We start from the raw sequence: 13,268 nt of genomic DNA, 5'->3' as shown, positions 1-13,268 counted from the left end.
TTATATTAGTTTTTTATGTTTCAATTATACCTATTATATTATTCAGAATATGACAGAATAATAATAAGAATAGGAATGTCATAAAATTGATAACATTTGACCCATCAAGTGCATGTAATTAATTGTCTTGTTTTGATGTCATTTAGAAGTTTTAGGATGTCACAGGTACATACATACATAAATAAATTTCCCCCTATATAAATAGCTGTTTGATAATAGCGCAGTACGAAGTTCCCAAAACAATTTACCATTCAAATCATTGTGATGTCAATGATCGTGGTTAGCATTTCTAGCTGGTATTATGAACAACAATATAATATATCATTATTTAGCATTCAAAAGGAAAGGAAAAGGAATAATTTTATTATTTAAAACAACAATCATACAATATATATTTGATAAGTATATTAAATGATTTATTATTCAATCAAAATTAGATTAAAACATTTTCTTACATAATTCTTTGATATGTACATAGATACTTAGGTAAATTATAAAAACCAGAAAACAAATCATTTGCATTTGTATTCTATAATAAGTGCACCATTCTAATTTTTATAAAATATAAGAAAGTAACTGATTTATAATAATTAATTTTCAACTATGGCAACATAACGTCAAATTTTAGATGAAAAGCTTATACAATAATAACATTGAATAACATCAAATATCTAATGGTAAATGAAAGTTGTTCACAGAACAAATCTATCAAGGAAAATATAATTATATCAAATAGAAATCATGTGAAACCCTACCCAGGGTGTAAGTTGCGTGTCTACATAATATTATAAAGTCTTGCTGAAGGCTTTTATTGTTAGGACTGTTAGTCGGTCACTAAACCCCTGTTTTAGGTGTAATAATGGTAGAACATTTATCCAATGTGTGATAGTTTGATGAAATTATTATATTACCTACTTAATTGTTAATACGTCGATTGAAAACCACAAGAGATGGTCGCCAACATTAATGAAATTTGAGATTATACCTCAGACGCATAGTTGTTCATTAATTTCACTGTGATTTAATATGGTACAGGTGGCTTAATTGGTAAAACACAGAGTTCCAGTGCAAAGCATAAGCAGAATTTTTATAATATTCTTTTAAATATAGTAAATACGGTCACTACCGGCAACAAAAGTTATTTTCTCGCCATGATAAAAAATATTACATATTTAATTATTGGCAACAGATGAAGAAAACAGTTCATTAAACCGTCTGGCGTCGTCGGGAGACTTTGATCCATCCATGCTGACGTCGTCAACCTGCCCACTCTCACTGTCGTCTCCATCCGACCACGCCTTTTGAAACTTTGAACCGCCTTCCGGCAAGAGATCTTCATCATTATAATCTCCTTCCACAAAACCATCAACGGTTTCAATTGTGACACCGTGCAACAATACATTCTGATCAGAATTAATCTGCAGGTCGTTAACATTCAGGACCCTCTCATCGCCATCCTTCGACATGACAATTAAGCTGTTACCGTCAACAGATAACTGTCCGATAATTTCTGTATCGTTGTCAATAACAAAATGACCGTCGTCCGATAAAAATATGGACTCTTGCGTATCATTCACGTAAACGTTATCACCTGAATCTTCAAACATCATGTTAATATCACTCAAGATTTCTTTGTTACGCAAAGTAACTTTTCCTGTTTTGGAAGAATTCAAATAACTAGGATTGACAGCTTTGATTGACACATTCTTCTGTATTTTTAAAACGTGTTCGTTCTGCAGCATACTTTCCACTCCTTGCTCGTTGAAAATAATTATTCCCGATGTGTCAGCTCGTCTTTCGATGTCTTCGATGTATTCAGTCTTCATGCTGTTCATGTCTATGTGTATTTCTTCTTGCGTGTTTTGTGCAAAGTCATCCGGCATGTCCACGACCATAACGGGTGGTTGCCCCTCGGATGAAACTGTTACATCTGAAACAATATAAACAGACAATTGGTTTAATATACATTTATTTCTTAATAAATGATGATAATAATTATGTAAAGAAACAAAGCGTGGAGGATGGTGGTCACTGAAACGTTGCCAACAATATCCTTCCATTTAGAGCAGTAGCTGCCAAACCTAAAGGCACACGGGAGAAGGGGAATTTGGTTTGTGGCACATCAAATAAAAATCCCCCAGAAATTAAATACACTTATATGAATGAATAAAAATCCTAGTACCTACTTATGTATAGGTAACATTGAAATAATATTGTTTTATCAAGTAATGGAAAATGACTACCAACTAATTTAAAAATTAGTCCATACATTCTTTTTTTCAACTTCTTATTATATTAAACTTTCTTAGCAGGTCCTTCTACATCTTCGATTTGCCTCCTTTTACTGGACTAAATTACAGAAGTATACATTATCATTTCACTAATTCAGTAATATAATTACCAGATCCATGTTTATGCCTAAAGTGCGTATTGAGGTCAGCTCGGACCCTGAAAGCCCTGGGGCACAGCGAGCAGCGGTATCTCCGTTCTCCGGTGTGGATCAAGCGGTGATTCTTCATCGCATACGATCTTCGGAAAGCCAGTCCACAGATATCGCATGGATAAGGTCGCTCACCCGTATGTATCCTAGAAAATTGAATGACAATTCATCCTGATTATTCTGACTAATCAACAGCGGAAAATTAATGACAATTGAAGAACAGAATGACAGCAGATGATTCCTGTTCTGACCCTCAGTAAATAAAGAAAAAGTAGCGATGATAATTCCCAATTTTCCGTAGAACACGTCACCAAAAGATGACATCTTGAACACAAATTGATAGTACAAGCTATTTCCATGTTTTTATTAATGTCTCTGAATTAAATCTCTATAAAAAATGTCCAAAATCAAAGTCAAAAACTATATTTCCGTTCTTCTTATTAATTTTTCTGCTTCAATACAATATGCTTATCCGCCTAAAAATAATATGTCTAAAATCAATGTTGACATTTTTTTTTAGCTTTCCGTGCGATATACAGTCGAACTTGGTTATTACGAGGAAGATGGGACCAACTGAATTTGCTCGTTATTAAGCATTACTCGTTATATCGTTACACAACATTTATCGTGCCACGTTCTATTTAAGCATAGAACATAAAAAATCTGAAAACCACTGTAAAAATCCCCGAAACAAGCATGGTATTCATAAACTATAAAAGAAGTTGTTTATTGTAATAAAGTGCTGAGCCGCCAGCGCTGGTAGGTACCTACTGACTTCACAAAGCTTGGATTTTTACCTACAATATCAACCATATGTGTGGATACGTTTTCAATGTTGTCGGCGGAAACACCAATTAAGTAATTAGACACTTAACTAGTGTCATAAACGTAATTCGATCCCGGTGGCAACAGTAGATTTTATTGCTTAGGGTCGAAAATATTGTTCTTAAACGATCGACACATTAACAGTTTTGCTCAGTATACACGAGAAGTAACTCGTTATAAAAGTGAATAAATGTATGGAGAAAATCATAAACTAAATGTCAACGAATGTTTCCTCATTACATCCGAGATCTCCTAATAACCAAGTTCGACTGTATTATTAATCAATATTTTTTTTGTGAGTGGCACAATAAATAGTGTAGCAAGTTTGATATGACAGTAAAAATTTAAAATACCTTAGATGTTCGTTTCTCATTCCCTTTGTCCTGAAAGCGTGCCCGCACACATCACAGGTGAAAGGTCGCTCCCCAGTGTGCCTCCTCAAGTGGCTCTGCAAGTCGCACGCACTGTAGAACGTCTTACCGCAGTTCGAGCACGCGAAGTTGGTCTCTTTCATATGGACCCTCCTGAGGTAACAATTTTAATTAACACAATAGTGCACGACTAGTTTACTCAAGTGCTTGACGTCAAAAACCAGATTGGCTGTAATATTGGAGAAGATACTGTCATAACATCGGTTAACATACATCTATTCAACATTATTTGGTACTGTCTGTGACAGCGGTGATTTTCTTTGACGCAGATGACGCAATCGATTCGTCAAAAGATTTAAAAGAAAGACTCGAAACAGTTGAAACCAATTATCCGGTTATTAAATTATACCAAGAATATGACACATTTGATAATTCCAGACTGTACTTTATTATCCCTTTTCACTAATTTTAGATTTTAAATGATGTTAATTCTTTTGAACATTATCGCTTATAAAGTTTAATTGCTATCAAAAAGCACAGGTTGCTTGCTTCTTATGGCACAGGACAAACACAGAACCAAATATCTTGACCAATCTTCCAATTTAAAAACTTTAGCAATACATATTATACTTAATGAAGATTTGGTCTACAGTTTAAACTTTTGAAAGCTTCGTACCTTCCATGTGTTGTCAGACCTGTAGCGTGTACAAATGTCTTGCCACACACTTCACATCGATGAGGTCTTCCACCTGCGTCTGGCTCTAAATGACTCCTAAAAACAAAATTTTAAATATTTACTCATAAAAGTTATCACGTTAATCAATGTATTATTCTTAAATTCAAAAATATCAGTTTGCAATGGATGTACTTACTTCAAATGTCCCTTGAGGCCAACTTGTGTGATGTAGCGTTTTCCGCATTCCATGCAGGCATACAGCCCTAAAATGATAATAGAAGTATTCATTACAAAAACTTTACATATAAGTGAAGCCATTTCAAAGTCAGTAACCTTCATTTTTACTTTTTTGATGTTTTTCTTTATTCTGATTCTGTAAATACTTTGCCATCTTCATAAAAATATCAAATCCAGCATGGTTTGGCCATTCATCAGCTTCCATTTTTTATATTATGTAATAACTAACTTTAAACATGATTTTTTATTAATTTGAATGGCGTTAAAGACAATTTATTTCACTATTCCCTTTTTCAAAATTGTTAACCAATATGATTAGGTATAAAAAGAGAATATTGTATTTGCAGTTATAAATGTGCTTGACGGTTTTTGCGATTATCTTAAAATGGCAGAATATGGAGGGTGCTGGCTTTGAAACCAACGGTGTGTGTTATTTTAAAAGATCTTTTTACAGGAAATGGTTACAGCCATTCGCCCAACCCATTAAGTCCTTGCTTCGTATCAAATACACATTAAATAAATGTGAATTTGTCAGATGCAGAATTTGACACTGCAACCATGGCTTTAGAGTTTGATGCTTTGCCACTACTCCACCACAGCCAACACATACAAAATCGTCTTGACTGCAGACACGGTCCTAAATCAAAACTGCCAACAATGTTGCAACTCTCTTCCGCACACACATCCTGATCAATGACGTCATGCAACTAGCCAAAATCAATGGCTGACCGTGAAGAGCAGTATCTGCGCATGTGTCGCTGCAACATTTCCTATTTTCGACATGCGGCCCATATCAATTGAAATTTGATAATTGCGACAGCATATTTTTTTTCTGCCAAAAATGTTGCATCAACGCTATATGCGGCAGTATATTAGGTTATATATGTTTTGTGAGTGACAATAAAATCACATCAACAAATTGGGGGGGGGATATGTGGGGCCCGGATAAAGATTAAAGAAATTAAAATTAATTGTAAAGTGCGTCGAGAGCAATATGTGAGTAATATGTGAGTACAGAATTCCTGTATTGTCTATGTTTTTATACATTATTCCCCATACCCTTAGTACAAATAGATAATTTAAACCTCCATAGACCTTCAAGAAGTAGATACATAAAAAAATATTACATTAATTTAGGTTGCCATTTGGTGGCACCACAAATATGTCACTTAGCAGTGTCGCCGTAGTGGCACTTCTAAAATGGCATTAAGCATAAGCTAATCTTAAAGATTTTTTGGTGCCTACCTTGCTTGGTGTTATTGCTGGAATTAACGTTGGCCGCAGCATGGCATGAACGTCGATGTACCAACAGTTGGGCTTTGTTCTTCACCACAACACCACATTCTGTGCAAGAATAGTGGAACCTACAAAGCAGACAATCATTAATAAAATAAATCCAACAGATACGGATACATTCATGACAATGATTGGCAGTTAGAGTAGGTATACATATCGTCGGTCCCTATTAAAAAAGTCGGATCTGAAATTTTGTCATTTTCGGATTATTACGTAAAAGTTATTTACACTTTAAACATTTATACCACAATCACAGTTTTTTTTGTTTGTTTGAAAAATTTCGAGATACTCAAGTTAAAAATGATGGATCTACCGAGAGTGTCCGAATAACATTGTTGGCTGGGCGTGGGTGAGCAAGATGTGTCGGATCTGACAGTTGCTGCTATGTTCACCGGACAGACGGATGTTTTTATAAACGTTTAGAAAAGTTTCTATAACCCGTATTTTTATTCATTATGGCAAGCAATAGGTCACAAAGGATATTTGATGAAACATCTTTGATTGCTCGTACTGAAAAATAGCATTTTGCAGATCCGACTTTTTTAATAGGAACCGACGATATAGTTGTAATCATGGCCCCCACACCCTGAAGCAGACCTTCAGGCCATGATGTTTGTCGAACCTCCCCACCTATCGCTAAGGTTAAGGCCAATGTAATGTTTCCCATATCGTATTCCACAGAACTCCCAAGGTTCCGTGTATTTTAGCGATTATTGGTATTTTTAAATAAATCCACTTGAATTGTCGGTATCCGGCATCATATTATGAAGCACTAATCGCGACCCTCTTTTGTGATAGCCAAGTAATATGCGACCCTTCACCATATTGGCTAAATAGTGATGTTATTAGTTGTGAAACACATTAAAATAATTATATAAAATAAAGTTCTACTCGTGAAATAGCACCGCAGGCGAATTTTTTCAATTACAGCAAATTTGTGACGTGTGTTTATCTCACTTAACTGGTCGATCTGCCACGCCGGGCCCCCAGGCTGGAGCCCTGTCAGCCCCCCTTTCCGAAAAATCAATGTGAAATCAAACTATAGTGAAACAACCTTGAACATTAGCAGATGCGATTTCTGTTAGTGTGCAGGAATTCGAGGTGTTAAAGTGATTATTGTTACGGTTGATATTGACATCAACTATACTTTACATTAACATTGCTTTATCTCGCTCGGGACTATGTCATTATTTATGTCATTTATTTCTATTTTTATAATCTAGATCATAGTTTCTTAACCTGTGGTCGGCAAAAATTTTCTGCAGTTCAAAAATAATTACCTAGAAACCCAACATTTGAAATGGGGTTGTATTATATTTCGACAATTGTTTAGTAATAATCAAGAATAGTATAAATATAAATATTTATTATTTTATTCCAACGTTGTTGGTCCGCAAAACATTTTTTGATTTTTTTGTGGTCCGCGGAAGTAAAAAGGTTAAGAAACATTGATCTAGATGGCGAGTATTATATACCATATACAATCAACAATTTTTTTGGTTAATTTCTTGCCATCTTCCATTTTTAAATGAGCTCTCAAAACAGTGACCGAGTATTGCCACATTTACTAAAATTTAAGTAGATCTACTCATATTGTATTAAAAGTCATATTTACGAGATATTTTTGAATAATTGTGAGATTATAACATTATCACACTTTGAAGGCCACTAATCTAATGTTCATCAAGTTTAATATAAAATCAATAATATTTATGCATTTTTGTCAATTTACAGAATTTCGAAAATTTTAATAAATTGTAAAACTCTTTACCATAGGTACACTAATCTTTGATAAAAGGTATTATAAAAGAGATTTTATAAAATATTCTTCATAAATTATATTCGACAAAGATCTTTTACAACCAAATACCAGTCTAATCCAAAAATATGTCCTTCTTTTGCCCTGAAATGATTTTTACATGAACGGCTAAGATAAAGCCGTTGCTATCGCTTTGAAAAATAATAATATTTTAGAAAACAGTTATACTTTTCTATAGTAGGCATCGGTGTGTTGGCCTGTACCGCTGAACCGGTTGCTTGACCATGGACCTTCTTCCGGTGATAGGCTATGCCCCAACTGCAATCAATCATTAACATCATCAATACAATTAATATTATCCCCATTTCTCCACAACTAACTCCTATCCATTGCCATTCTGTTCAATTTCCAAGTATTCCCAACCTTCTTCCACACAGTCAGTCCACTTCTACCTTGTTAATATCCTCCTTCTTTTTAGCAGTTGAACCATAACATTGTAGAAGACCACTACCTTAGAGCAATAATACTAAATAGAGAGGGTATTATCCGCCTATATGCAGCCGTTTTCTTTGTGTATGACGCACAGTAGAACCTCAATTTTATTATTATTTACTTACCTATGAAACATTATACCATCATGTTGCTTCTCAGTACAGCTACCACATTTAAAAACAACACAGTTAACCACCTTTTCTACTAAATTAACTAAAAATATTTATTTACAAAAATTAATTAAATTAACCTAACCGTATCCGTCAAACTAATATTTATCGGCTTCACATCGTCAAACCCAACTCTTTCATTCATATGTTTTCAATCGTACTTTAACGCATATTGCAGAGATTATACGCGTACCAAATATTTTTTCACTAGCACTTATGGTTAGGTTTTGTTCAGCTGTTGGCCACTATAGTGTGAACACATCTTCTTGGCTACGTGTTAAAACTGTGAATTAACATGCTCCGCCCATTTTTAACCGCACTTCCATTATAAACTAACAAACTCATACCATTTAGTAAACAACAGCGCCTAGAAGCGTAGCCAAGAAGATGTTTTCGCACAGTACATAATTATATGATATATTTGACAAATCAACAGGATGCTGACATGAATTTCGAAGAACCAATTAAACCAATGAGGAATAAGAAATCTGGATGGTTCTATGGGATAGCTATATTATAAACACTACAAAAAGATCAAATCAAATATTAAATAGTCAATTACTCCAGAAGTCTGTCGTAAATTGAATTCTTAAGATAGTCAATTAGTAATATGACATTTGAGATACCCGGGGTTCCAGCGGCTAGCTCAGGTGTCCATCGAACCCTGGATTCACAAAAAAAAAGTGGAGATATATTTATGTTTGTGGTTAAATAAAACACTAAGACTTTCTTGTGCGTAACTTGGTATTAGGTATATATTTTAATCTTGAGTTTGACAAGGTTATTTTGTAGTTTTTTACAGTTACAGTCGTCAGTCCGTATCGTTTAAAAACCGGACGCTCACTAACTTTTTTTTTTTTTTCAAACTTCGCGTACCCACGCCATTCTACAAAAAGGACTCTCGTGATTGGCCAAATTTTATCGCGTGATCCTTTCGATTTGACGAATCACGAGGACCACCTCGGCGCAGGCGCGCGGAGACTTCAACGTTGCCGGCAAAATTTAGTACTTATATTTAGTCTTAAAATTATCGCTTTCATCCATCATCATTTATACTTTTTAAATTAAATTAAATGTATCTTAATTACACCTCCGCCCAATATGTGATTTTCACACACCAGACGAAGGCCTTTACTTATGAATAAAAAAATACTTACGTGGTTGAGCAAGGAATCAGATTAGATGTTTTACGAAGCCGTTTCTAGAGGTCAGGGTTACGTTTTGACTTGATAGCTACTAAATGATTATTTTACACCGGGAGAAGCCAGCCTGTAACAGGGGTGTATCACATTCCTATTAGTACCAACCTGTTTGGAAATTCGTCTCCACATAGCCGACACTTGTACATGTGGACATTGTCCGAATGTTTCTGCCTTCTATGAACTTGAAGATACGTCCAATGTAAATATGACTTGCCACAAACCTGAAATTTATCCAAGCAAATCACCGTAACTTACAGTTTATTCAAATTATATAGGTGGTTAAGGTCATAATACATGCATGAACATAAATTCGGCTATTCTTAAAATAATTTTGTATTAGGTACTATATTTTTCTGTCTACTAGTCTGTCTGTAACGCATGAGAGAAAACATGTGTAGATCTGTAGGATAGAACGAGACAGGGAGGAGACGTATTAAAAAGGGTAATACGAGAGAAAACATACATGTAAACATAAATTCTAAATGTAAAAAATAAACAGACATGCAAATAAAGGAATCATTTATTTTAATCAGGTTGTGAAAGAAAAGAAATGATAGATTACTTTCTTCAGTTTGACAGATGCTTACAGTCCAGTACCAGCATATTTCCACATCCAAAAATGTTGACAGGTTAAGCATAGTTATTTAATGATTGCATTGCACCAACCTCGCAAAGAAAATGTTTGACGACAGGAAACTGATCATGGTTTAAAGTAGTCACTTGCGAGCCCTCACTGTGAGACGATGAATTATTTCGGTAATAGCCATGTGTTGTTTTATGAGTAGTGCATCTGAAAGGAAAAAAATCCACATTAAAAAATATCAATACACAAAATTTATTGTTGAATATACAATATTTCATGAAATAAAGACTCCGGCTGAGTCAATCCTTGGTGATGAATGTAATCACAAAGAAGTATTTCACGTAGCTTGAACGTGCGTTCCGGATGCGGCCAGGGAGTGTGATACTCTGCATCCTTATATAATATGGCCGTATGGATTCTAGCGCCATAGCCAGCCCACTCTCACCATGCAGCAGTGCTAGAAAAGTAATCTACGAGCTGCAGGTCTCAAATAGGAGGCGCATGGGCGATGAACTGAAATAAGTGGCATGACCCCGTGCTTGCCCTGTACTCCGATGCTGAGGTGTGATAGGTTAAAGTAAGTAATAATGAGCCAGATAATTATAGAGACAACTTTACTGTTTTTACTTGATTTTCATTGTTTCCCGATGCCTATTCAATGCTAATGTATTATTGTTACCAGTCCAATGCATTAAAAAATTACCTGGAATACGTGGAGAAAGTTGCGCCGCATATGTGACAGGTGAAGGGATTTTTCAGACCTTCATGACAAGATCGGTGAACATTAAGTGCGTCCTGCGCACTGTAAACCCTGAAAACAAAATACTGCACTGTAATCGCTAATAAGAAATTTCATACAACTAGCCGCCGACACCCGGCAACAGAGACAGATGGCAGGTGATACTACTGTTCTCGTAGCAGTAGTGCGCTACATTACATTTCTATACAGTAGTATCGCCTGTCGTTGTCGTCTAACTGTCTGCCTCTGTCGCCAATATTATTTTATTATTTCAAATAATCAACACATCTAAAACTGAAAAGGTTTTTTATTTTTTATATTAAAAATAAAGACAGAAAAACTTTGATTTTTCTAAAAATTCCTCTTCACATAAATTATGTATATCTAAGTATTTTAGGTTAGGTTAGGTTAAATTAAATTAAGCATAATTCTCTCTTACTTTTCACAATATTCGCATCTATACACCTTATCAATCTTCACGACATTTATTATCTTTCTGGCCCCGCCCGACAGACCTTCGAGTAAAGAAGAATCACCGGCATCAAAACCGTCACTCCCTTCTTGAATCACAACTCCTGTCTTATTGCTGCTTATGTTAATATCGTCTCCAGTATCAACGGCGGTTTCAAGCTTAACATCAGTAAAACTTTCTTCTCTTTGTACCATGGGCTTCTTTTCAATGGCACTTGGACTGTCAGGGTTTTGGATCTCAGTAGATTCACAACACTGTCCCAGTTCATTGAGATGTGCCTGGAAAGATAAAAGACAAAACTTTGACAAAAGAAGACGATAGAGTACATCATTTACTACATCATCATCGTCATCATCGTTAGATGCGGTTTCTGACTGCCTCAGCATCTCTCTCCGCCTGCCCCATTTCTCATAGTGTCCTCTTTCCAGTTTGGTATCCCAAGTGAAAAGTCAGTGGTAGTTCAAATTTCACATTCAAATTTATTTATTTTACATGTAAATTCAAAACATTCACATGTCACTTAAACCTCTTGAACGGTAAAAAAGCGTGTGAGTAAAACAAGACGGCATTGATTAAAACACTACAGAATGTCAACTATTGCTGAACACTCAATGGACACAGGCCACAAATTTGATCAAGACATTGGGCCCGAATAAGGGATATTTTTCACGCTTAGTAAAGAAGGTTACACAAAATTCATAAGAACCCTGACAAAATTAATAGAGATAAAAAGCTACATTTTCTCCCAGCTAAACAGACCCCATTTCAACACACTTAGAGAGGCGTTAGCATTCGTACTTCAATAAATATCTCTTGAGAATGGCTGCTGCATCAAGCCTAAAACGTCGAGGAAAGAAGGCGGAAGAACACACGGTGATGACTCATAAATTTATTATCATTATGTCAGTTGATGAGAGGCCATTACAAACTTACTTCACCCTGTCACTCTCCAGCATCGGAGTAGGTATGTATAAGGCAAGTACAAGATAACGCCATTTCCCTCAGACCAGTGCCATGTTCCGTATCTCATATGTGCTTAATTTTAATAGAAATAATTACAAGATAAAAAGAACTTTTTATATACCACGTTTTTAAATTCTGTTGAATCATATAAACTTGACAATTCTATGTATTACTTAATGAATACTAAATTTTTTTGATGAATTATCCCATGAACTTGAAAGAAAATGATCAAATGCGTAATAAAGAGAGCAATTATAAGAAATTTTCTTTTATTAACATTTATTAATTGAATAACATATTATATGAGATTTTAAAATTTTGTACATGATAATATGAAGTAAAAAACAAACAAAAATACAAAAAACAAGAAAGCGAGTGAATTCTTTTTTCAAAATTGTCGATCGCCACCTTGCGGATTTTTTCCGAACTAACTTTCCATACAAAACAGAATTAACTGAAAATGAATTCAATTCTGCTTAAAGATGGCTAAAAGTATTAAAAGAATGCATTGTCATCGTGTTCTGATATATTCTAACAGTTTCAAATGTCTAGCTAGTCGGGAAGTTAGTTAAAAATCGATTGCAAGATTTGTACTGAACAAACAAGAAAACGAGCTAATAAAAACGTGGTAAAATACTACCAAATTTTCATTAGTAATGAAAAAATGGTAAATAGTAATAATGTTCAATCCAAACCAGACGGATATGTAAATACTTTGTAAACTATTAAATTGTACAACTTTACCTCAGCTTGTCCGGCATCTTTGAAGGCCATATCGCAATTTCCACATGTGAGGACCATTGCACCGATGGGTTCAGACTCGTGAGTCAATAAATGCATCCGAAGACGTGATCTCCTGTTCAGGAACTTCAGGCAAATGTGACATTGGAAAGGTTTCACCTGTAAACACCAACAATCATAATAATATGTAACACAAAAAATCAGGGGCTATTAAGACTTTCCCCTAGTCACAAAATGATGTCCAATTTCCCACTAACACAAACGTATGAATACGATATCCCATGGATTCTTAAATCATCTAC

General features: G+C 34.9%; 1 protein-coding gene across 1 annotated transcript; it reads right to left on the bottom strand.

Moving 5' to 3' along the window:
* Window positions 1-397: 397 nt before the first annotated feature.
* LOC147074968 (uncharacterized) lies at window positions 398-13,121 on the bottom strand. Its single transcript, XM_085942926.1, has 12 exons — window positions 12,970-13,121; window positions 11,230-11,540; window positions 10,755-10,862; window positions 10,135-10,258; window positions 9,574-9,689; window positions 7,833-7,922; window positions 5,795-5,913; window positions 4,509-4,575; window positions 4,313-4,408; window positions 3,619-3,789; window positions 2,402-2,586; window positions 398-1,930 (listed from the first exon to the last, which is right to left on the bottom strand). Exons 1-12 carry the CDS (start codon window positions 13,063-13,065, stop codon window positions 1,173-1,175), a joined length of 2,241 nt encoding a protein of 746 aa, XP_085799052.1. The 5' UTR covers window positions 13,066-13,121; the 3' UTR covers window positions 398-1,172.
* Between the last annotated feature and the right edge of the window lie 147 nt (window positions 13,122-13,268).

Source organism: Rhyacophila brunnea, unplaced genomic scaffold, assembly GCF_057557595.1.
Source record: "Rhyacophila brunnea isolate RB1 unplaced genomic scaffold, BYU_Rbru_1.0 scaffold_15, whole genome shotgun sequence".
Classification (NCBI taxonomy): domain Eukaryota; kingdom Metazoa; phylum Arthropoda; class Insecta; order Trichoptera; family Rhyacophilidae; genus Rhyacophila; species Rhyacophila brunnea.
The sequence above is the reverse complement of the archived record's forward strand: the minus strand, read 5'-3'. Positions and strand labels throughout refer to the sequence as shown.

What these genes read in the sequence shown, in the direction of transcription:
- LOC147074968 (XM_085942926.1), bottom strand. Translation starts at nt 13,065, where the DNA reads ATGCATTTATTGACTCACGAGTCTGAACCCATCGGTGCAATGGTCCTC. An exon ending in GGTCTGACAACACATGGAAG is followed by an intron (nt 3,790 to 4,312) that starts GTACGAAGCTTT and finishes TTGTTACCTCAG; the next exon opens with GAGGGTCCATATGAAAGAGA. An exon ending in ATGAGAAACGAACATCTAAG is followed by an intron (nt 2,587 to 3,618) that starts GTATTTTAAATT and finishes TCAATTTTCTAG; the next exon opens with GATACATACGGGTGAGCGAC.